Source organism: Dromaius novaehollandiae, chromosome 1, assembly GCF_036370855.1.
Source record: "Dromaius novaehollandiae isolate bDroNov1 chromosome 1, bDroNov1.hap1, whole genome shotgun sequence".
Lineage (NCBI taxonomy): Eukaryota > Metazoa > Chordata > Aves > Casuariiformes > Dromaiidae > Dromaius > Dromaius novaehollandiae.
In genome coordinates this window covers 215,575,202-215,597,121 of record NC_088098.1, presented here as the reverse complement: position 1 = coordinate 215,597,121, position 21,920 = coordinate 215,575,202, and the positions used below count along the sequence as shown (strand labels likewise).

The 21,920-nt window shown below is 41.5% G+C and overlaps 1 protein-coding gene across 1 annotated transcript in view; it reads right to left on the bottom strand.

Moving 5' to 3' along the window:
* Positions 1 to 899: 899 nt before the first annotated feature.
* The window catches only part of GUCY2F (guanylate cyclase 2F, retinal), a 46,192-nt gene continuing 25,171 nt past the window's right edge, over positions 900 to 21,920 (bottom strand). Inside the window, exons 15-18 of the mRNA XM_064507964.1 lie at positions 18,571 to 18,669; positions 16,047 to 16,141; positions 13,578 to 13,663; positions 900 to 1,038 (exon numbers count right to left, since the gene is read on the bottom strand). Of these exons, the coding sequence (XP_064364034.1) occupies positions 900 to 1,038; positions 13,578 to 13,663; positions 16,047 to 16,141; positions 18,571 to 18,669 (419 nt within the window). The remainder of the gene's footprint in view (positions 1,039 to 13,577; positions 13,664 to 16,046; positions 16,142 to 18,570; positions 18,670 to 21,920) is intronic.

The window sequence follows — 21,920 nt, the reverse complement described above, 5'->3', positions numbered from 1 at the left end:
TGCAGAATATCCTTCTGTGCATCTCAGTTTTCCAACATCTTGGCATTCTATTCCCATCTTGCACTGGGATGAAAGGCATAAAATGTTTTAGATATGTTATATGTGTATATAAAGCAAAACAAAATGTTCTTCCAGTTTAGATCTGGAATTGCGAAGTTGACATATTTTGACATTTTGATCAGAATCACATCTTGACATTTGGAAGCAAATATTGATTCAAACCAAACTGTTTAATTTCAAACTTGTAACTTTAGTTTGAAAATAGCATTAAAATGGCATTTGCAGATGAAATGTCAATTTGAAAGAAAATGTTTCAATTTGAATTGACGTACAGGAACAAAATATTTTGATTCCAAATCTCCCTTTGCGAGGGAGTGAAAAAATTTTTGTTGTTGTTGTCAAAAATATTGCCTTGTAGCTTCCACTGATTTTTATGAAACTAGAGTTCCCTACAACAACAACAACAAAACTATTGGGAAATAGATAACCTGTTTTAGCACTTGGCATTGTGGCTGGAATTCAATCCCAAACACAGCCAAACGTGTTTGTGCTGCCACACATACCTACCTAAAATAATATTTGCTCCCCTTGTGACTGAGGTGCTGATGAAAAGGTTGTACTGCCCTCACCATCACTCTCCTCACTAACAGACCCCTGCCAAAAATGCACAGATGAAGCCCTGATGAATACAGCTCTGAGCTGGTGCCTGATTTTCAACAAGAAATGACTATCAGGATTCATCTGCCTACTCTGTTACATCCCCCTTCAAGAGCTAAGAGGCTACAGCCATTATATTGCTTTCAGCTGGAAGAGGATTAAGTGGTGGGGAGTTGGTTCCTCTCTTGGGGTTGACTTCAAGGTGTCAGGTCTGGTCTTACTAGTTCTTTGCTGTGCCCTGGTTAGGTTGCCTCCTCTGCAATACTTATTCCAGTCTCCTTCGTGCTCCCCATCTCTTTAAAGGTTGCTTTTGCCAGTGTCCTCTTTGTGTCTCTCAGGACAGATTTGAATTTACTGGTCAGCATGTCTTGCCAGTTGTGTCTGTAAAATGGAGAAGACAGACGGCATTAGCACCCCTGCTCACCAAGAAACAGCCTTTTGTTTTGCGTCATTTTGTGTCAGACAACAGCAAAAACAATAGAGGTTCTCAAAGCCACTAAGAAGCATCAGACAAGGAGGGATGTTGGTACAGAGCTGCAGGGACACAGTGGTCCCAATAGGCCCTACAACTACTGAAGCTGTTGCATGGCTTAATGGAATATAGAGACCTTTTTATCCAAGGATATTCACTTTACAGAGGTAAATTACATTTACAAGAAAACTACTAGAGGGTTTCAGCTGCTCATGAAGAACTTCCCTAAGTATATATCACTAGCCTGATAAAGCCTCTAGCTGCTGATAGAGGTTCCCTGTTAATCAGGTATTTCTCTAGGTTTGAGACCTTTCACTGCCACCACTAGGAAATCTGAAGGTCCAGCTACTCTGAGAGTTGCATGGTCAGAGAACCAGCAAACCCTGACATGCATCTCAGATCCTGATGCAGTTTCAGTTCCTTAGCCTGACACTAATCCAGAGACAATAAGCTCTGCTAAGGGCTTAAGAGCTGGGCTAACACAGAGGGACTACATTTAGATCCAAGCTACTTTATTGAGGTGATGGAGCTGTGGTAGATCATTTGATGTGCTGCTCCAAGTGTCCATGACACCCATGACACCCAACACTAAGGGTTGGCAGGCTCAGATTTATTACAACATAACAGGATGTTCAGAGACAAAACAAACACCAGGGACTTGTAGAAGGCCAGAAGCTGAGTGAGGGGCAGGGCTTGAGGTATATCTCAACTCTCTGGCTGTCATGTTCTACATAAAGCATCACTAAATCACATTTACTCTGTACAAGAGAGGGAACCGACATTCTGGCTGTTGTAACCTGAAAAGAAAAGACAAATCCTTACCCGTACCAATATCATTGTTGTGATTATATAGATATTAACAAGAAACAGTTGAGAAATCTTTGTTTACATATATAGATTATATAGTTTTAAATTGTACACACCACTGCTGTGCACAAGGAACAAGCAATGATTTTAGGATAAGAATACACGTAAAAGTGAATAGTCATGAGACTGTAGCAGGGATCCCACAAGCGTAAGACAAGAGGCCTTGAAAGGAGAGAAACAAGATGATAACAAAGGCCCCAGGCTTATTCTCACAAATGACCAATTACTAATATAAAACTGTGCAGGAACTTAATGAAGCTGCCCTAATGACAGCACAGGCAGAGCTGTCTTTAAAGTATAGATAAAACTACAACAAAAACAACTAATAACACTGCAACCAGAAACAGATATGTAGGATTATTATTCTGATATCCTGCACTGTAGCATTATGTATCTAAGTATTTTTTTATTATCATTTAAGGGAATTGTATTTTAGTATTCGATTTAAGGTTTTGCACATAGTGTTTGGTGATCTGTTTACGTACCCTTGAGAACTGGCTATTAAATCTGGGGCAACATAGGAGAGAAGAGCCAGGACCTCCAAACTCAGCACACATTGTGTTCCCTTCACTCCCACTCTCAATAGGAAACCGAGGACAGCCAAGGACAACCAGGGACAAGAGACAGAAATGGGATCTAAAGGCAAATCTCTGAAGTTTGAGAAATTACAAATGTATCAACCCAATAACACAAGATTCAGAATTCAGTGTAGGACACCCCTGACCATTCCCTGAACATTATCATAAACGGCCAAAGCCACTTGTCAAATCTGATCACAAACCTTTTGCAACAACTAAGGAAACAAGGGAAATTTATTTATTTATTTATTTATTTTAGGCCCTTCTATTGAGCAAAGAAGATATGCCTCCCAGTGTGATGATGGGACATGTCCCTGCATACAAAGAAAAAAAGAGGTGTGTGATGCAGAGTAGAAGAAAGGAAGAGGAGTGTGATAGAAAAAAAGTCAATAGAAGTGAATGCTTGGGTTCTGAAATTCTGGTTTTATTCTTTGGAGAGATCATGCAGGCAAAATCATCTCAGATTATCCCTGACTATTCCACTGCAATGGAACTGAATGAGAAAGGGTAAGTTGTAATGGCATCGGCTTTCTCTCTAGGGGTGGGTTTCACCTTTAAGGACAGAGTGAATTGTTAGCAAAAAACCCTGTGCTGAATGAGCTTTCAGACTTAAGTATCAGACCTTAACTGCTAGTCAGCCACATCCTACTAGTGTATGGTTGGGCCAGCAACATGCACTGATTTAGGTATTTACTGTATTTCCTGAAGAGGAAAGAATCATGAAAAATCTTCTCATACTGAGTGGAGTTCATGAGAAGAGAGGTTGGAACAGAGGGAGAGGCAAACTTTCAATAAAAAAAAAAAAAAAAGAGTTAAAGGATGCCAGACTAACGGATCATAGAACTGGGTGAATCCCTTATAGATCACTGTATCTGAGCTACTTGTCTCATGTACCTGTATTGTTACCAGAGGAAAAAAATAAGCATATTGATGGCATGATTCCTTTCATCCTAAGGTAAACGTCTAAGATAGCTCAGATGCAGACATCTCCATGGTACAGAACTAAAACTAGGAGAAAAGCCCACAAGACTGCACAAACCAGGAATGTGTCACAGATGCCTGCTCTTGGGCTTCATCCCAGATGGAGTGGGATCATTGGCTTATGATGTCCAGCTTGTGCACTGTCCCAGGGGGGGCTGATGTTGATCAGAACCTGCTCCTCTTGGGTCCATCTTCTCACCTGACCCAACTAGATACCTTTCTTATTTTGAGATGGCATGTGATCAACTTCCGAAAAGGATCATACAATATATGGTAACAGGAGCCAGGACTCAGTCACTTAGGATGTCCTTCCTAGGAATGTGACTCACTTCATATCACTAAGCCATGAAATAGGCATTTGGGAATAAATGGTTGCTGGGGCACAGCTGTCTTCATTTAAAGGCAATGCCTACAAGAAGGATTGAATTAGAACTGTTGAAAAGCTCTAGGTGTAAATGCCTTGTTGACTTTTCTGCTGTTTCCCATAAACTGAGCCAAGTAAACTAATGAAGACCTTCTCCATAGCTAAAGTTCTCCATAGTGAATTGCTAACCAGCCTTACTCCAGTGCAGAAGTTCATGTCTGCGGGTTATACATGTACTAAATGCTTTTGTATTAGTAGATGTGCAGTTTCTGTCAACCAGAGCTAACCCAAGTGACAGCTCTTCTTTGCCTCTGGGCGTGGAAGAGTAGCTTGTGCTCGTAAGATGGAGATCAGCACAGTGGTCTTCTGTGACTTGGAGCTTCTATTTAGCAGTGAGTGTTCACATATGGTAGTGCTTATGCAGGGCTCTGCACAGTATGCCCCATAGTTAAATCTTTTTTCATGAGAAACTTTTGCCCAGCTCTTAGAATAGGGAAAGCCTCTGACAAAACTTTAAAAATCTCATATGGGAGATAAAACAGCCTCCTGCATCTTTAAAAGTCATGGCTGGGAAAAAGTAACACAGCCAAAAGTGCTCCACTGGGTTTTATCCTTGTGAGAAAATTGGATGGAGCCTCAGGCTGCAGAAAAGTCTTTCGGCTTGATATTCTGTATCTTAGAGGTGTATCCAGGCACTTAGGGCTTTCTTCCAGGTCTTCCCTTTTCTAGGAAATTGTAAATTAAATGAAATTTAAATCTTAGGCACCAGGTAAAAGCATTATAGCTGCCTTCAGAGATATTGGAAAGAAAAGCAACTCTACAGCATTCTCATGAGGTGTCAGGTCCTCCGTGTGCATGCGTGGGTGGGCATGCATGGGTGTGCACGCAGAAATGCTAGCCTTGCTCTGGTAACACCCATCTGATCAGGCTCCTCAGGGAATTGAACCTGGAGGAGCAATTCGACTGTTTAAGCACAGGTATCTAGTGGTGCTTCAGCCACAAAAGCATTCTCTGAAGGGAGGCACTAAAAGACACTGCTTCACTCTCTGCTGAGCCATCAAAATGGGCCAGCAGCCTCCACTTTCTCTGTCCAGTTCATACTATTATACTCCACATAACTTTTGATTTCCAGCTAGATCATTCTAAATCCACATGTATTTCTCATATCAGTAGTTACCATATTGATGAACAACAGAGCTGCATCCTGTTTCATATCATGAGATATGGAATTATGCTAGGCAGGAAATACGCATTAAAGGATAGCAACAATAGGCAACTTGGATTCTTCCAGGCTTGAATTCCAGATATATCTGTGTTTACCATGGACTGGACTCCTGGCACAGTACACATCGACATCCAGTGAATCAGTAATACATTGCAGGTAAACACAGTAATACCGAGAGTGAGCATGGCCATAGGTCATAAATTAGTCTGCAGGGAAATCTCTCAACAAGGCTACTATCTCCAGACAGCTCTGCTGCTATTCTCAGTACATTTTGAATGAGACACTTAAAAAATAATATATATTTTTAACCAAAAAAAAGACATGTGACACTAAAACCAGCAAAGTGCAGACAAATAACACATAAGCAGACATTAAACATCAGAGCTACATTGGGACTGTCCTACAGCTACTACCTCAGATCTAGGCCTTTTTTTGAAGGAGTTTTTCAGCTTTCCTCCTTTTGAACTCTGCAATTTCTTCTGCGGGTAACCCATGAGCTCTACACCTGCAGTGAACATGTAGGCCATTAGAGAAAGAACCAGTTCAGTATCATCTACAGTAAAGAACAGACTGTCATGGAGACCAAGTGACATCTAAGTAACCTCTGGTGCTAAAAAGGAAAACAAATACTGGGCCTGGTTCAGATTTTATTTACTCCCATCTTATACCACTTCATCTACACTTATTGCGAAGGATGTGGTTAGGTAATTTAATTTTAATTGTCCCGAAGTTAGGTGCCTGTTCCGAGATGGACATCTTTTGTAATGTACAAAGCCAGGCACTTCCAGAGGGCTCTTGACACATCTTAAATACATATCCCAGGATGAGACGAATGATTTTCTTCTGAGGAACTCAAACTTGATATGTGTTAGATGGCTGAATCCTGATCCTCTGATCCTCCCCATAATTCATCAAAACAAAGAGCAGAGCCAAAGTGCCATGAAGGTCTAGCCTTTGGTTAGTCCAGCCCCTATTTCATTGCCTATCCTACAGGAGCTACCCAGTGGAGTTCAAGGAATTCGCCTTTCTTTTCCTGAATGTGGTATGAGGGTGTACTACAATGATAGCACAATCATTTTTTTTCTGAGCATTGAAAACACAGGCAGCTGGCTTGAACTTGCAGCAGTCAGCACAGTCTCTGGTTCCCAAGAAAACACAGTTGTGGGAGGGAAGGCTCAGGCCCATAGACAGTGCACCTTTATGATCCTGCCATTCCACACCCTTTGGTGACAACTGAAGCTTGAACTGCCTGGAGACCTCGGTCACCTATATGCATTCGTCCTCTCTGTCCTCCTTTCTGTCTCTCTTTTCCCCCTCACACGAACCTAGTGCTGGAGCAATGTGTGCTCTGTTCCAAAGCACGGGTCTCCTGTGCAGCCTGTCACATCTCAGCTCTGTGGTCCTGCTCCATCCCACCCTGGGGCCCTTTCACTGACTGCTCATCCCAAAGCTTCCTCTTCAACCCAGTCAGGATTGTCTCTGTGACTACTTGCTTCTTAGATGGTTAATTTTATTTTGCCCCACATTTCATTGCACTCCTTTGAAAAGACCTTTACCTCCCACTTCACCTCCCAACCACACAGTCTGTCTGGGTGACCTGGGAGAAACTACTGGGCATATGTGGGCACTTCTTAACCATGTCTGAGGCCATACCTGCAAGACAGAATACAATCCACAAACACATTGAGACCCGAAACATAATTTCAGAGACCACCCTTGCCTATCTCTACAGAAATACCTGCAGAGAAAAGGGCTATGCATTGAACCATGTCTTCCAAACTGTCACTAGCTGACTTTGTTTCCTTTCTGAACACTGCATTTAAGGTTTCTTAGTATAGGCAATAATTTTCTAATCTAATATTCTAGCCAGTCTTCTAGAAGCCTCAGCTTCCTCAAAAAGATCCTGTTTAAATATATCAACTGCAGCAACTACATTGCAAGTCAGAGAGCCCTGTTCAAAGGGAGATGAGTCATTGGCTTTCTTATCCCTTTCTTATCCCTTTTTCCCCCAAAACAATCAGATTTCAGATAAAATTCTTTCTCATTCTCATTATGCTCTAGCCATGACCAGAAAATATTTTTTTCTTCATTGAGCTGTTAGGGGTTCAGAAATCATTTGAAAAGAAAGCATTGATTGTGAAACAAAAAACATCTGTCTTGACACTGAGTGATCAAGACTATGAGCCAGAATATGCTTTGATTTCTCCAAATAACTCGTCTTACGTGTTATATAAAGTTTATTTGTGAAATGTTGTGATGATATTGTATAACTCCAGCCATGCAAGGACAGCAAAAGTTTTTCAGTGTTGTTTGCTGTACAAGCTCTTTATTTCTGATTAAAAAATGTATCGACTGAAAAACTTCAGAAGGGGGCCTGAGTAGAAATCCTTTCACTTTTGCTCCAGGGAGGTACATGAGCGGCAAGAGCAACAGTATGGATCCTTCACTGATCCTCTCGCATCCTGCCAGTGTGCCACAACACAGACATAGTAGTCAAACACTTTTGTAGTGGTAGAATAAGAAACCACATTGTCCTAGTAGACGTCTTTTTCCTGGCTTGCAACAGGATGCTTCTCATCTGCTACTCGGAGATGGCTTCTTTGAGCATCCTTCACTGATCCTTGCCCATTTCATTTTAAAATGAGAATCTTGGTGCTTTCTCCAGGGTTGGCCCTCATGTATGGGAGGAAGAGACAGCTAGAAAAACATCTTCCTATCCCTGGCTGAATCCCCATTTTTAATGATTTCTTACTTTATTCTGTACTTATCATTTCTAATGGTGGTAGAGTGCGTACTCTCTGGGCTTTTCTGGACTAAACACTTACTACATGGTTTCCTGCAAGACCAGACATCTGGGCTTGATGATAACCATCCAAAACTTTCTTATATTCTTTTCCTTGTTAGCTCATAGTTAAAAGCCCTCTGAGAGGACCTTTGGTCTCTATCTTTCTTTGCTGATTTTTTTTTCTTCCAATTGACTTTACATAGTTTATTTAAAATAGTGTTAGAAAGGTAAAGATCCTACATACAGCTAACTACTTTGCGGGATAGAAGGTTCCTGCTGCTTGAAAACACTGTGTTCAGTAGTGTCAGAGCAAGGGATTTCAGAACCAGGATCATGGAAGTTAGAAAGCTAGAAAACCTATTAGGTCACTCATGCCTCTGAAACGTGAAATGAATGAGATCCAGGCTTTTGTCTTTTTATGAATTTCATTGGCTATTGACTACTTCCTGGTACTAGATAATTTACTGGTGCTTTGCCACATGCCCAGCTTGTATAAGCTCATGTCTTTTCTGGTGTTTTGAACAAAAAGAGTTCCCCACCAGTGCTGACAAATGGATACCTGTCCCAGAGCATTGCATGATGACAGTTCCAGTAGCCTGTATTTATAAACTAATAACTTTGTGCTTTCTCAACCCTGGTATATCCTCAAAGAAATCTCATAGTCTTCCTTCAAAGCTATGTATGAAACATCCAAAACAATCTAGACTACAGGTAGGCTGCTACTCAGCTGCCCGGCATGCTGTTCTCTGCAATCTCATCATCTTTTTTATTTTCACAGAATCACAGAACTGTTGAGGTTGGAAGGGACCTTTAGAGATCATCTGGTCCAACCCCCTGCTTAAGCAGGGTCACATAGAGCAGATGACCCAGGACCCTATCCAGACGGCTTCTAAATATCTCCAAGGATGGAGACTCCACAACTGCTCTGCGCAACCTGCTCCAGTGCTCCATCACCCTCACAGTAAAAAAGTTTTTCTTTATGTGCTTTCCTTACGTCCATGTCCTCTCTATGCCCATCCCAATTTGCCACTGTTTCTTATGGTAGAATAAAAGGCTACCGGGGTGAAGTCTTTTTCTTTGCCTTCTGAGATGCAATAATACAAATCTTAACAAGCTACAAGAAAGGAGGAGAAATAATTTCCATTACAAGACAGACATCTGTCAGGAAAGGTGCAGTATCTTGCTTTGGAGCAAGGAAAGGACTAAGGAGACTGCTATGTTTTCTGTGATGCAGAGGTGGCCTAAAGCTCCCATGTAAAAGAAGTGTGGTGCCTGGGATTTGACCAGACCTGGAGAGAAAGAGGTTAATCTTCAAAAATGAAAAGTCTCTGGGACACTAGCCAGCTCTGTAGTCTGGACATTAAAGTTGCACTTTTCAAGTATTCTGGGACTACTCCTGAATCTCCACCCTATCTCATAAAAATAACATGTGAAAGGGTTTCTAACTTGATTTCTTGTACTCTTTTTAGCTTTGAAAACAGATATATAGGTCCTATAGCTTGACATAACATTTTTAAGAATAGCCTTTTCATTTGATTTTATGCATGGTTGGAAGAAGGCAGGGGTGGTAAGAAGCATTTTAGATATCTTAATTGAACTGCCTTTCTTCTTAATTAAAGTGTTTTGTATGCTGTGTGAGCCACATCACCAACAGCATCTGGGTTTTAAGAGTAATATGTCTTTTTCTGAACCTCCTTACACGGTTTCAAATGTATGAAAGCCTATTGCAGACAATGAAAATCAATGAGAATATTCCAATTAATGTGTCCAAGAAGTCTGTAATTGAGATTAAACAGAGAAGCTGATGAATATCAATTAAATTTAAATTACGTAGGTGCAGTAGATGTTCTTTTGTTAGTCATGTAGTTGTGGCTTGAGATTCATTTCTAGACACTCAGATGTGTTCCCTCAGCAATTTCAGCATTACCAGGAGGGTTTGTTTTCACAGCTTTTTACTGAGCCATTAATATTAATCAAATCATGTACTTAATTAAATATTCTCCCACATATTTAAGTTTGCTTGAAACTTGTCTTCTAACCTGGATATAGATTCACCTATGTAAGGGTCAAGGATCATTCTCGGGGCCCATCTGGAATGCCAAGACCACTGCAAGCATAATGATAGCTTCAAGTAGGGTAATGAATATCCCTAGATATCTATGAACAGCTTCACGAGCTATGTGATCACAGTTTCGCTCATGAATGACTATCAGGGCTGGAGAATTGCCTTCACATGCCAAGAAATCCACTTATGCCAAGGACTGTGCTTACAGCTAGCTCTGTTTGGCTGATGGATTCTACACCATGGAAAATAATAGGAAGTTAGCACTTTTTTTGGTGTTATGTGCTTCCATTTCTACAAAAAACTGCAGTCAAGGCCTGAAACACCCCACAACTCGAGGGCTATGATTTGTCATAGGCAGTAAGTGGCATTAACCAACTGTGAATGAGACTAAACCCAGCTGGTCGAGTTGTCCAGGGCCATATGAGTTCCAGAAGATAACTCATGGTATACAGCCAGATACAGCCAGGACACAGATCCAGAGTTCTTCATGAATATGAAATTGTTCTTCTTAGGGTTACTTTGAATCCTGTCTTCACATAGCACTTCCATCCCCAGTGTCTGAACCTCAAGTCTATGGCCCACAGATTTCTCTTTCCATAGTGTGGACGTGAGACCAAACACAATTGTATTTCTTTGTCTTACCAAGTACCACCTCTCAGCAGGACCACCACAATTGCTCATCTGCAGATGTTCAGGCCACCCTAATTGTGAAGTAAGACAAGGCCTCTTCTACTGATACCTAAACGAATGCCATTTTATCTCTCCTGGCAATCTGGCTGACAGATGGGAAAGTGTGAAGCCAGATAGCTCAGTTGTGTTCTTTTACGTGATACTTAGACCCTTATGGAGGGAAATTTCATGGTGGCAAGTGAAAGAAGTCCCTCAGAGCATGCAGCACATGAAATGTCAACATCCAGCCTTGTGTGCATCCAGCCTTTTGTGAGCAATAAGCCTTCATTGCCCCTCAGAGCAAATGAGAAAATGTTCAAGCAAAATGCTCCTCGGGGTTCTGAGCAAATTACGTTAAAAACAGACCCTAAGTGGTCTCATTTAGGTAAGGGGAGTGTCCTATTCTGGAAGTTGAAACTTGCTTCATTAAATCAAATCCCCTTTCCTTGCTGTTTATTACTTAATGAGAGTAATTCCCTGTGGTAGTCTAAGTCAAGAGTTCGGATACGAAGCCAAGCTATGGGCTGAAAATCTTGAGCATATGTCTCAGAGGAGGGCTGCTAGCTTCAGTGAGCCATGAGGAATGAGGTCATGAGGAATGTGCCTCAGTCTTACAAACCAGAGGAGAAAATCTGCTGCTGCCCACTGATCCCCCTAGATGTAAGGGAATAGAGCCCACAAGAACTCATGTAAAGTAAAGACCTAAGTAAAAGATGAGATGAGTTGCTTCAGGACAGGCTGAAAAGAAGAACAGGAGTTCCTTCAGAACCTCCTTCCTCAATTCAAAAGCCTAAAGATGAGGAAATTCCCACAGGAGTATATCAGGCAGTGGGCTGAGATCACCATATTGACCAACAAATGGTCATAACGGAGGAACAATTTTCAGCCTCCCATAAACGGGCATAAAACTGAACCAGAAAGAAAAGTCTGAATAAACAGGACACCTTGTCTGATACCAGTCTGATAATAGTGCAGGTCTGCGTACAAGTGAGTTCTCCAAATATTTGCTTTGCTTGAAGGTACAGTTACTTATTTTTCCCATCTAACTTCTACAGGCTCCCACTTTCCTTTTGAGCCCTTCATTAGGACAGATTTGGGTTCATAAAGCTGTTTGTTTGATTTTTCCGGTGACTATTTCTCATTCATTCAACTGCTGTGTGAAGATCTGTGGGGACAGAAATACTGCGAAAGAACCAGCAAGGCCAGGGCCTTGGGGCAAGAACAGATCACCTCCCTCTCTGCAACGTTACTGATGGACTCCTCTGAAGCTACGCAAGGACACTCACCAACCCCTGATCCTGGGCACGTGGGGCAATAGGAAGCCATCACAAGGTAGGCCCTCTCCTATTTCACCTACAGCCTTGATGTATTTTCTATCATTTACAGTCCATGTTTAGAAACAGCTCTGACCTGTATAAATCTGATTAATGAGGGGCAAACATTACCAGGGGCCAGATCTCCCCAACTCTTAGAGGACTATAGAAGAAACGTCAACAGTCAACAGAGGCCCAAAATGCAACTTTTAAATGGTTAAACCTAGGTGAAATGGGCCTACTTTCAAGGTAGTAGTTTTGGTGTTTCCTTGAGTTCATGGCAAGCCGATTCACCTTGCTAATCTGGCAAAGTTCCTCAAAGTTTCTTTTTTCCCAATGACAAATATACCATTGGCTCAATAATAGCTCTTTTCCATCAAATATTACCAATAAATGCCTCCAAGCCTGAGAAATGTGATGCGTCTTTCACAATTATCTTCCAGATGCCTGCTGTCTTCCACCCTGATTGACACTAAAATACCTTGAAAATTACTGCCCAAAATACTGTTATATTCATGCTACTCCACAAAATCTCTGGGGGCTCCTGCACATACATAACTGTCCTGTATAGTTAACCATTAGCTGCAAAGGGTGGTAAATACCCTCTTTTTACTAAGAGGAAATGAGGCAAAAGTTAGAACAAGATTACCCAGAAAGTCAGAGGAAAAATTAAACCGGACCCTGTTTGCTGTCAGACTTCTATCTCTGAGCTAGTCACTGTAGGTTCTCTTTATAGTCAACGAAACAGGTATCTTTTAAGAGTGATTCATCTCTTAACGTAGAAGTCTAAGTAGGCCAGTCTAATCACACCCTGCAAGAGGGTATTTCTCTTTGTTGACTGTAAAGGGAATCAAGGTTCACTAGCTTTAATATGGGTCACGACACTGTACTTGCCGAACGAATCCCACTCCTGTGTTTTATGTCCTGGCCCCAGCACCCTTTGCAGGCATACAGCTTAGGACAGCTGAAAGACTACATCAAGGAATATTCAGTTTGCAAAGCCAGCCATTGCAAAGCTACAAAATGGCTCAATGAATTGTGTGCGTGCAACCTTTGCTTACCTCCACTTGTGTGCAGACAACATCATTAAGTTTTTAATTATATAGCTGTGCCGTGCGTAAAACACAGAATCTCCTCCTCATTCTGTTCAGATAACAACACTACAGAGAAAATTCAGGTTTATACGGTGAATGAGGCTGGTGGAGGAGCTTTGTGGAAGGAGATAAAAATCTGAGTGTAATCCATATGATGATGACACTACAGGCCTAAAAGTGTCACTACCTGTATTTATCCCACATGCACACAGACATGTATATGGACAGAGATTTAGGAGGGAACTCCATAGTGCTCCAACTCCAAGGGACTATGGGGAGGAAACAGTAAGTTTCCATGCTACTTCTTGGGAACTGTACGGAAGGAGAAAAGATGAAAAAGCTGTACCACTTCTGAGTCCCAGTACTATGTCTGAAGAAACATAAGTCACCTAAGAAAAATGATGTGGATTTGCAAATAGGTACCATGGAAAGACAGCAATTCAACCTGTGAAACCCAACAGTGACCTTTTAATGAATATTTTGAACCAGTGAGGAAGACACACTTACCCTGCCTTTATCTCAGGAGGTTTAGGTAAGGGCTTCAGAAAGCCTTTTTTCCCAACTAGCCAGTATGTGTCTTCTACTCCTTTACCCTAAAATGAAGAAGAAAGTTCAGATAAAAAGCAGCTTGTTGACCACCCTCTGCTAGATATGTAACTTCCTCACTGGGTTTCTGAGGTTTTAATATATAAATTGAGAAAGACCAAAGCTGGAAATTTTGGTGTCTTCTTTACAGTGTTTCAGGGATGATTGGAGTTTCACTGTCCTAAAAGAGGAGGCATTGTTCATATTGCCAAATGACCCTCATTGACCTGAAGTGAGAAATGAGAAACTATAGGTTCTCTAATCAACTTATTTGGCATCATCATTAATTGAGAGGTTTTACAACTGCTGGACTGAGTATCACAAAAACCACGTCACTTCTTTACACTGATAAATTTAGCTTTTTAAGGTGAGGTGCATCTGATAAAATGTAGGCATCTATATCGAATTCAATCACCCTTGACTCCTTTTGGAGCCAATGGAGGAAAACAGACACTTCCAGAGTGCAATTCGTCTTCACATAAGCTGAACATTGAAAGTAAGGCTAATAATTACCTAAAGTGCCCATTTATCTTCACTGACTTTTTAAAGGTTCCTTTCCATTGACTAAACTTGGAATGGCTCTCTCAGATGCAGAGATCTCCACTGCAGACATATAAAGTAGGTGAGATTATTCACTTTTGATGACAGACTATTGAGAGATGTGGGGCCATATTCAGACCACCTACCGTAGATGTTTACGGGAAGCAAATCTCCTGCTTCTATCTATTGACAGTACAAGGGGAAAAGCAGCACTTCTTTGAATTATTTAGTGTTGTCCTCTCTTTGGACACTGTGAAAAGTACCAGCCTCTGCTAGAGGTGGAATAAATAGAGTCCTAAATATCAGGAATATTTCTGGCTGGGAAAAAAAAAAAAGTAAATGTTGAATGCTAAGAGATCCTCTTGTGTTATTAAAAGTCCTCATTTCATGCAGCGAGAGGCTTATGAAGGAGTCAGTGCACTCTGCTTTGTCTGTTATGGGAATGTTGACTAGAATTAGTAAAACCAAATTGAAACATCTAAAGTATGAATATCTTCATCTGAGCAAGTCATCCAGGTACCCTTTTTAATCAAGGGAAAGGAGGTAGCAGTTAGCTTTTAGCTGTATTCCTTTAACCTCTTCTGAATACCCACCTTAGTAAGAGGCTATAACTGTACCTTTAGCTCTCACCAGCTGAACAGGGACTATAGACAACTCAGTCGGGTGCAGACGCATACGTTGTAGACACCGACTTTGTATCAGATGAATCCTAGCCTTTGTATTTCTCTTTTGAACTAAGTCCTTTATAACTTTGTGTATGTCCTGTCATTATATAATGCCTCAAAAAAGCCATGGTTCGGAACAATGCCTTATTCTAAAGTATATCCTCTCTCTCCGTTGTTATTTATCGGTCTTAAGGGGTAAAACAAGCCCTTTATGGATGACAAATACAGTTGCCTCATACATTCATCATTCTTCTTTTTTTCTGCCAATATTTTACATTTCTCTGACAATCACTGAGAGACCGGTAAATTCTACTAATGACCTATTTCTGATACTTTACTCTCCCTGAGCAAGGCCTGACTCATGTGAGCAATCCTACTATAATCAGTGACTCCTTGTTGCTTGCAAGTAACTCACAGATAGTGTGAAAATGAGAGAAATGGTGACAGAACTGGGTTTTACTAAATAGGCAGACTTCAATGTTATGCAGAGCTCTGTCTGCAGGGCAGTAATTGGCAGAAGTATGAACTTCAGATGGGATGGACTGGTGCATCTCCCCCAGCGTCAGTGAATGCTGCTAATTTATCTTAGCTGAGAATCCATCCCAGGGGACTTCCTCCTGGCAGGATCTCCCACCAGTGAGCATAGTTGAATGCCAAAGCGGCAGTGGTATTTAAGGAGAAGTCGGACCTCAAAGGCCTGAAAACTTCTTAGACAGAGCTCCAAAGTCAATTGAAGAGCTGTGCTTATATCTGTGATCCAAGATTCAAATCAACTCTCCCAGAAAAACTTCAAAAACAAAGACCAGGAAAGAAAAATTCACTCAGGAAAAGACATTTTTTATTTCACTTACCTAATCCATCAGGAATCTACTCACAACAGAGAGTTTCAAATCAAGGTGGCATTGTTAAATTCCTTCCTTTCCTTATCAACCTTTTCAAGACCTTTCTGTGCTTCTAACCCAGGAATAAATTGTTAGATTCAGCACATACAGCTGGCTATTTGATCCCATGGATTTTTCCGTGGTGGTTCAAGAATTACCTCATGTATTCAAATAACGGATGGGGACAATTTGGGAAGGATTGGAAGGAAGAGTGGTGGATAAAGGCCAAACAAGAGCTTAATATTAAAATTCCTTCAGCAAGAAATCTCCCAATGAAACATTTCCCTCAGCCCTGGCCTTCTTACCTTCAATTCTGTTTTTCCCCTAGGTATGATTTCATAGCCTTCGTTTAGAGTCCAAAGTGTATCCACTGTATCTTGGCTGACATGAATTCTGTAAGCTGAGAGTGGAAAACAAAACAGCTGGATTATTATACTGTACACACGCAGCAAATTCCCCACTGCTTCATAGTGGCAAGGAGAAAACTGCTCCAAGGCATGCAGGAGGGTAGCTGTTGTAGCTGTGTGGTGCTCCTCTATGAAGAGTATAACGCTGATTGATTGGATCCTCCCAGACAAATCTGTAAAAAGCACGAGGTGAGAGTAGATTTGCACTGGGGACTTTCTGCAGAAGGATGCCAAATAGAGTAACATGCTGAGCTTGGGAAGTCGGGCTCTTAATAAAAATGGTGAATAGTATTCGAGCAACATTGCTGGCTGGGATCAAGGATGTCATTTTTAATATCTATTGCCACAGCTTAACTAGGCAGTGAGGAAGAAAGGAGAAACATCCAATGAAAGTCCTGCTCCAGGCACCCAAACATCTTGGTCCAGCCCTGCTTCCCATAAGCAGTCATCTGAAAAGCAGGTGTTGAGACAAACAGGAGAGAGATGGAATTTGCACAGGGACATAATGATAATGTGGTTGTGTATCTAGATCTTTCAAAGGTATCGCACTTTCATTTTCTTCCTGCTTGAAGGATCTGGGATGAATCAATTAAATTTTTGCAGAATGATCAGAAAGAAGAACAGCAATTCAAATTTGCAGAAGAGGACCACACAGTTTTGAGCTACATTTCCGGAGACAATAACCTACAATCCTCGTGTTACTGTGTATCCATTTATATTTCTATTAACATGAAAGGACGATTGTGCATCTACAATGTTCCTGATATTTACAGTTTCAGTGGGACTTCACATATCCAGGGATCTAAACCTTGAGGATCTTCAAACATCTGTCTTGCCATTAGGAACCTGCCATTGAAGCATTTACTGCTCTCCACAGCTTTCTAAATTCAATACATGTCTCCTAAAATAAATCAGCTATAATCACAAGAAAGACAATCTTTCCTGATTAATGATTAGTCTAAGTGTTAGCCTAATTTATCTAATCGAAATCACTGGAGCTAGAAATGTGAGAGTTGTATGACAGATTGAAAAAGAGTTCCAATGTGGTCTATGTCCTACAAGATATTTCTGGCCTGACAAGTTCTTGAGATTTTAATTTTAAATAGCACAGACTTCTTATGACTTGTGAACTAGACATATTGGCCCATCTCTTAGAGTTGTTAAAAATGTCAAGAAGGTGGCCGGAGAAGAGCAAGGGTTAAAATATGAGACATTGCCTTTAGAAATCCCCTTGTACTGACGGCCTGAACATCAAAAGCATATTCAAAACTCTCTTGTTGACAAGGGTTTAGGATTAAACTCTAATACCATCCAGGGCTCTAACAGATGGGTTAGAAAAATCTTAGAAAAATTAGAAATATGAAAATTAGAAAATCTTGCAAGACAACTAAAGACACTGCTGTTCCTAGGTGTCCCCTGTGTCATCCACAGGTCAGCCACTATGGTTTGCAGATCCATGCCTTAGCCTAAGGCACCAGCACAAGGTGGATCTGTGCTCACACACAACTGAAATGCAGGTAAATGTTACTTTCTCACCACCTCTTTTTACATGTCTAGAAGCCTCCAGCCAAGAAGATAAGAACCACCTGAGAGATGGTACTGTCTTATCTGCTGCAGCTATGGGCTCTGTGAGTGCAGACTTGGTTTTTATAACCAGAAGACTCAGGAAAATAGAGGTAAGAACTCGAGGGGAAAAATAGCATGACCCTCAAACCATGAAGACAGACATCAAGAAGCCCAAAAGGGAAGGGAAGCTTAAGGATTTTGTTAGGACCTGACAACACTTGTTCATAGGGTTGCTATTGCTGATGAGTGAAACCATCAGAAACTACACCAATAGGCCCTGAACATCGCAGTGCACCATTGTCTGTGGTCTGCTTTTCTCTCTCTGATTCCAACAGCGTGATGGAAGCAGTGCCCACATGTGTTTCACCTCTTGTCTTATACCAGCTGTGACAGGTAGGTACACTGTAATGGCGAGCAGGAACTGGGGGACCTTTGCATTGACCTGTCTGAGTGCATGATGTAAATAGCAGCCCCTGTGTAGGAGAAATCTAGGGCTAGATCCACGTTAATTTTGATTAATGGCATCCAAATCAGAGGATTGTAATTGGCATGCAGAGTGTGAGTCACACTGAGTCAGTGCTTTTGCAGATCCCACATCACAGGACCAGACTGAATGTTTGTTTAAGATACTGCAGTGAAAAGAGAAGCAAAACTGAATGACCTCCTTGTCTTAAAGGCTGGCCTGTGATGGCAAAGCTGACGCCTGCTGCCCAGACAGCTTTTAATTTTAATCTTTGGACTTGCCCTTTCACCACTACTGTTCCCATTGCAATGTCTAACTAAAGACACACAGTTCTTTGCCTTTCTGGAGAAGTTTGTTAATAACCCACCCCCACGTGCTGTTACAGGTACTCACGCAGGCCTGTGGACTCCATCCGTGATGCCGTGTTCACCGTGTCCCCAAAGAGGCAGTACCGTGGCATGGTAAGACCTACCACGCCTGCCACACAAGGCCCTGGAAAGAGACATCATCTGTATAACCCAACCAATGGTACTGCACAAATCAAGGAGTTCACTGATAGACAAATCTGATTCGCTCCTCTGATATATAAGAACTACTTCGGAATACAGAAGGAGGATCTTTAAAGATCTTACTGGCTTTGTTGCTTGCTACAAGCCACCGAAGATTAAATGTTACTCTGGATTGTACAGGGGTATTTTATGCCTAATAGACAACGGTCTTATGTGGAAAGACTTTGGTTGGCTCTCATCTGGGAGAAATTCATTCACAGTCATCAGAAGCTCAAGTGCTATTGAAATCTCATCTTAATCAGCCAGCTCTGACCTCCTTTTCCATCTAGGAAAACTGAAGTTCATATCCTGTGACATGCCCCATGTCAGTGAATAGGGTTTAAAGTCAGCGCTGGATCTCAAAAGATGCTGGCAGCACACTGGACCACCCTGTGTCCCCTCCTTGGAAAGGAAGACATCATAAGCTTGCTTGTCTGGCCAAATATTGTTTATTTTTCCTCTCTCTCATTCTTCAGTCAAGATCTACTCCCTTCCAAAGTAGCTCCCAAAGAACTCGTGCCAAGTTCTCAGGGAGAGGTATGCATGCCGGATTCACACGAACATGCACACACAGAGCTCAAATTTAAAATGTGACAGCCAAACAGTACAAACAACTGTCATCTGGGGCACTTGGATCAGCAAATGTTTGGACTGTGTTCTGAAGGATGAGATGCTAAATTTCATCACCTACATATTAAAAAGTTCGGCTTGCAAAATAAATGCAAAAAAAAAGATAAATAAATTTAAAAAACCCAGAAAATAGAGTGCTTTCAGAAATGTAAGGAGAGGTGGGGCTTCCTGCAGAGAAAAGACAGGCCTCTCTGTATTTTCCATTGAATGCTTTTATGTCATAAGTCTTTTGGGGCTCTGTATGTAGCTCTTCAATTTCATGATTCTTCCGGGTTAATATTTAGCAAAGCTGATCTCTAGGAAATCTTTTCCCATGAAAGATTACAAGAGATGTGAATGTCGTACATCATCAACAGCATTTGAAAGTATACCACAGATAAGAAAAGATTTCTGATAATACAAAATATTGTATATTATTTTTTTAATAATTGTAGCCTAATTTAGAAGTGATCAGTTTGCTGCTGAGTATTAATGACAATGTAACAAAGCAAATAATCTTACTATGATTTTAATCTTAGTCACAAAACTGATTCTTCATAGTTTTCAGAAGTGTCTTAAAACCAATGAAACTCTATTAAGGCACATACATATGCACACGAATTTTAGCTCTCAATCTAACCCACTTATTCATTTGAATAAAAAGCACTTTGAAATACTCCATTCTTGCAAAGTCGAAAAACATGGAGAACTTTGCAAGAGCCCCTTTCTGCTGTAACCCCTGAAAAGTTGTTTCTGGAAAGTCACACTATTTTAACCCATTTTATAGACGATGCAAACTAGAGGTAAAAACAGTTTTTACTCCTGCCCAATGAGGCATCACTTACTTAAAATTTAAGAAAAAAAGAGGAAGACTACCATACCAATACCAAAAGTGTTGCAAGGACTTAAACAGCTTATGTGACCTGAACATAGCATGTGGGGAACACTGGCAATCAGGAGGGCCTCATTTAATGGCTTTACTGCCACTAATGCACTGTGCAACTTCGGATAAGTCGCTGCAAGGCCGAGTCCTTTCTAATTTCATTCCCACTTTTTTAATACTCTCTGTTTTGGTTCAAACTCTTCAGAAGAGGAACTAAGCGTTAAAGGAAGTTTTTGCAGGGTCTGGTTTCAGCAGTCTGTAGGCACCTTTATAGCACAACTGTAAAGGAACTGTTGATAATACTAGGTCAAGGACTTAAGGCTTACCTACTTGATCATTAATGTGTGCTCGCCAGCGTGGCATATGCATAAATAAAGGGTCTCATTGGAGGCCTTTTAATGCATACTTCAGTAAGAGCTTTCTCTGAGAGACCATTAACTCATATAGCACAGGCTTTCTTTATTTTGTGATAATAACATGATTGCAGCACTCAGAAATCTCAGTAAAGATCAAAGCTCCTTTTGGGCTATGTGCTGTAAGGACACAAATAAACGGTTCTTGCTGAAAAGAACAGCCCTCACTGCACAGGGAATTTATTCTATTTTAAGAAGCATGAATTCAGGTAGCTGAGCTTCCACTGTAGCCAGTGGAGACCAGGTCAGTGCAGTCAATGGAGACATAAGAGACTTTCAGCTCAGCTTAAAGCAGACTCCTGAGGTTGAGATGGCTCTCCAGGGTCTGCTTACCATATCTGCCAGACCTCCCCTGACTACACAGGGAGCACAGGTCCCTAACACTCCTGCAGCCACCTTCATGTGGAAGCCTAAATCCAAGTTTCCTAATCAGTCAAGTCAATCTTCCAATCATTTCAGTGAAGCTCACAACCTTAGATTAGTAAGATTTTTAGGGTTTTCTAGAGCACTGCTTCTTAGCTTGTCTTTCAGTTGCAGAAAGTTATTATTCAGTTCAAAACCAGCCTTAAAGTCTAAGGATGACAAAAGAATTGTTCTTCGTTGAATGTGTCCAAGAGTTAATTCATTGCTGCCTTCACTGCCTGTGTGTGTTCCCCCTTGTCTAGACAGCCTTAATAAGGACTAACAAAAAACTTCCAGAGATAAATCTCCCACAGTAACAACTTTCAGAGGAAACCAGAGACTCTGCGATGAGAACGTTTTGGCCTAGTTGTTTAATTATACAAGTTCTCTAGTTTGTTTTTAAATGTCTTTTTGCCAGGGGTTGCGCAGTCGGTTAACGAGCCATGCTAGCTAAACCTCTGCAAGAGCCATCAGCGATGCCATGGAGGTTAATAAGCTTGACCGAAGCGCGGGGCTGCCTGCCAGAGATCCTGAGTGATAAACAGGGCCAGCTAAGCCTCCATGGAAAAGCTCATCTTCTCGCCACTGCTCTCCCTCATCGTCCAGCTCCAGTCCAGATATGGCCAGCGTGGAAGTAGCTGAGTCAGCTGAATTTCTCTGGACCAGCAGCTGAGCCGAGAAAAGAGAGCCAAGAATCCAGAGTGTGTTTAGAAAAAGAGGAAAACAGACAACTGACCTTCTCGTCCCCCTTGTCTTACCCACGCGTTGCCACAAGCGGGCCATGAGCACTGGCCAGCAGAAGGTCCCAGCTCTCTGTCAGGGTAGAAGTGGACGTGATAGCCCAGGAGGGACAGGAATGGGGCAGCCCATGTCGCAGTGGCATTTCCT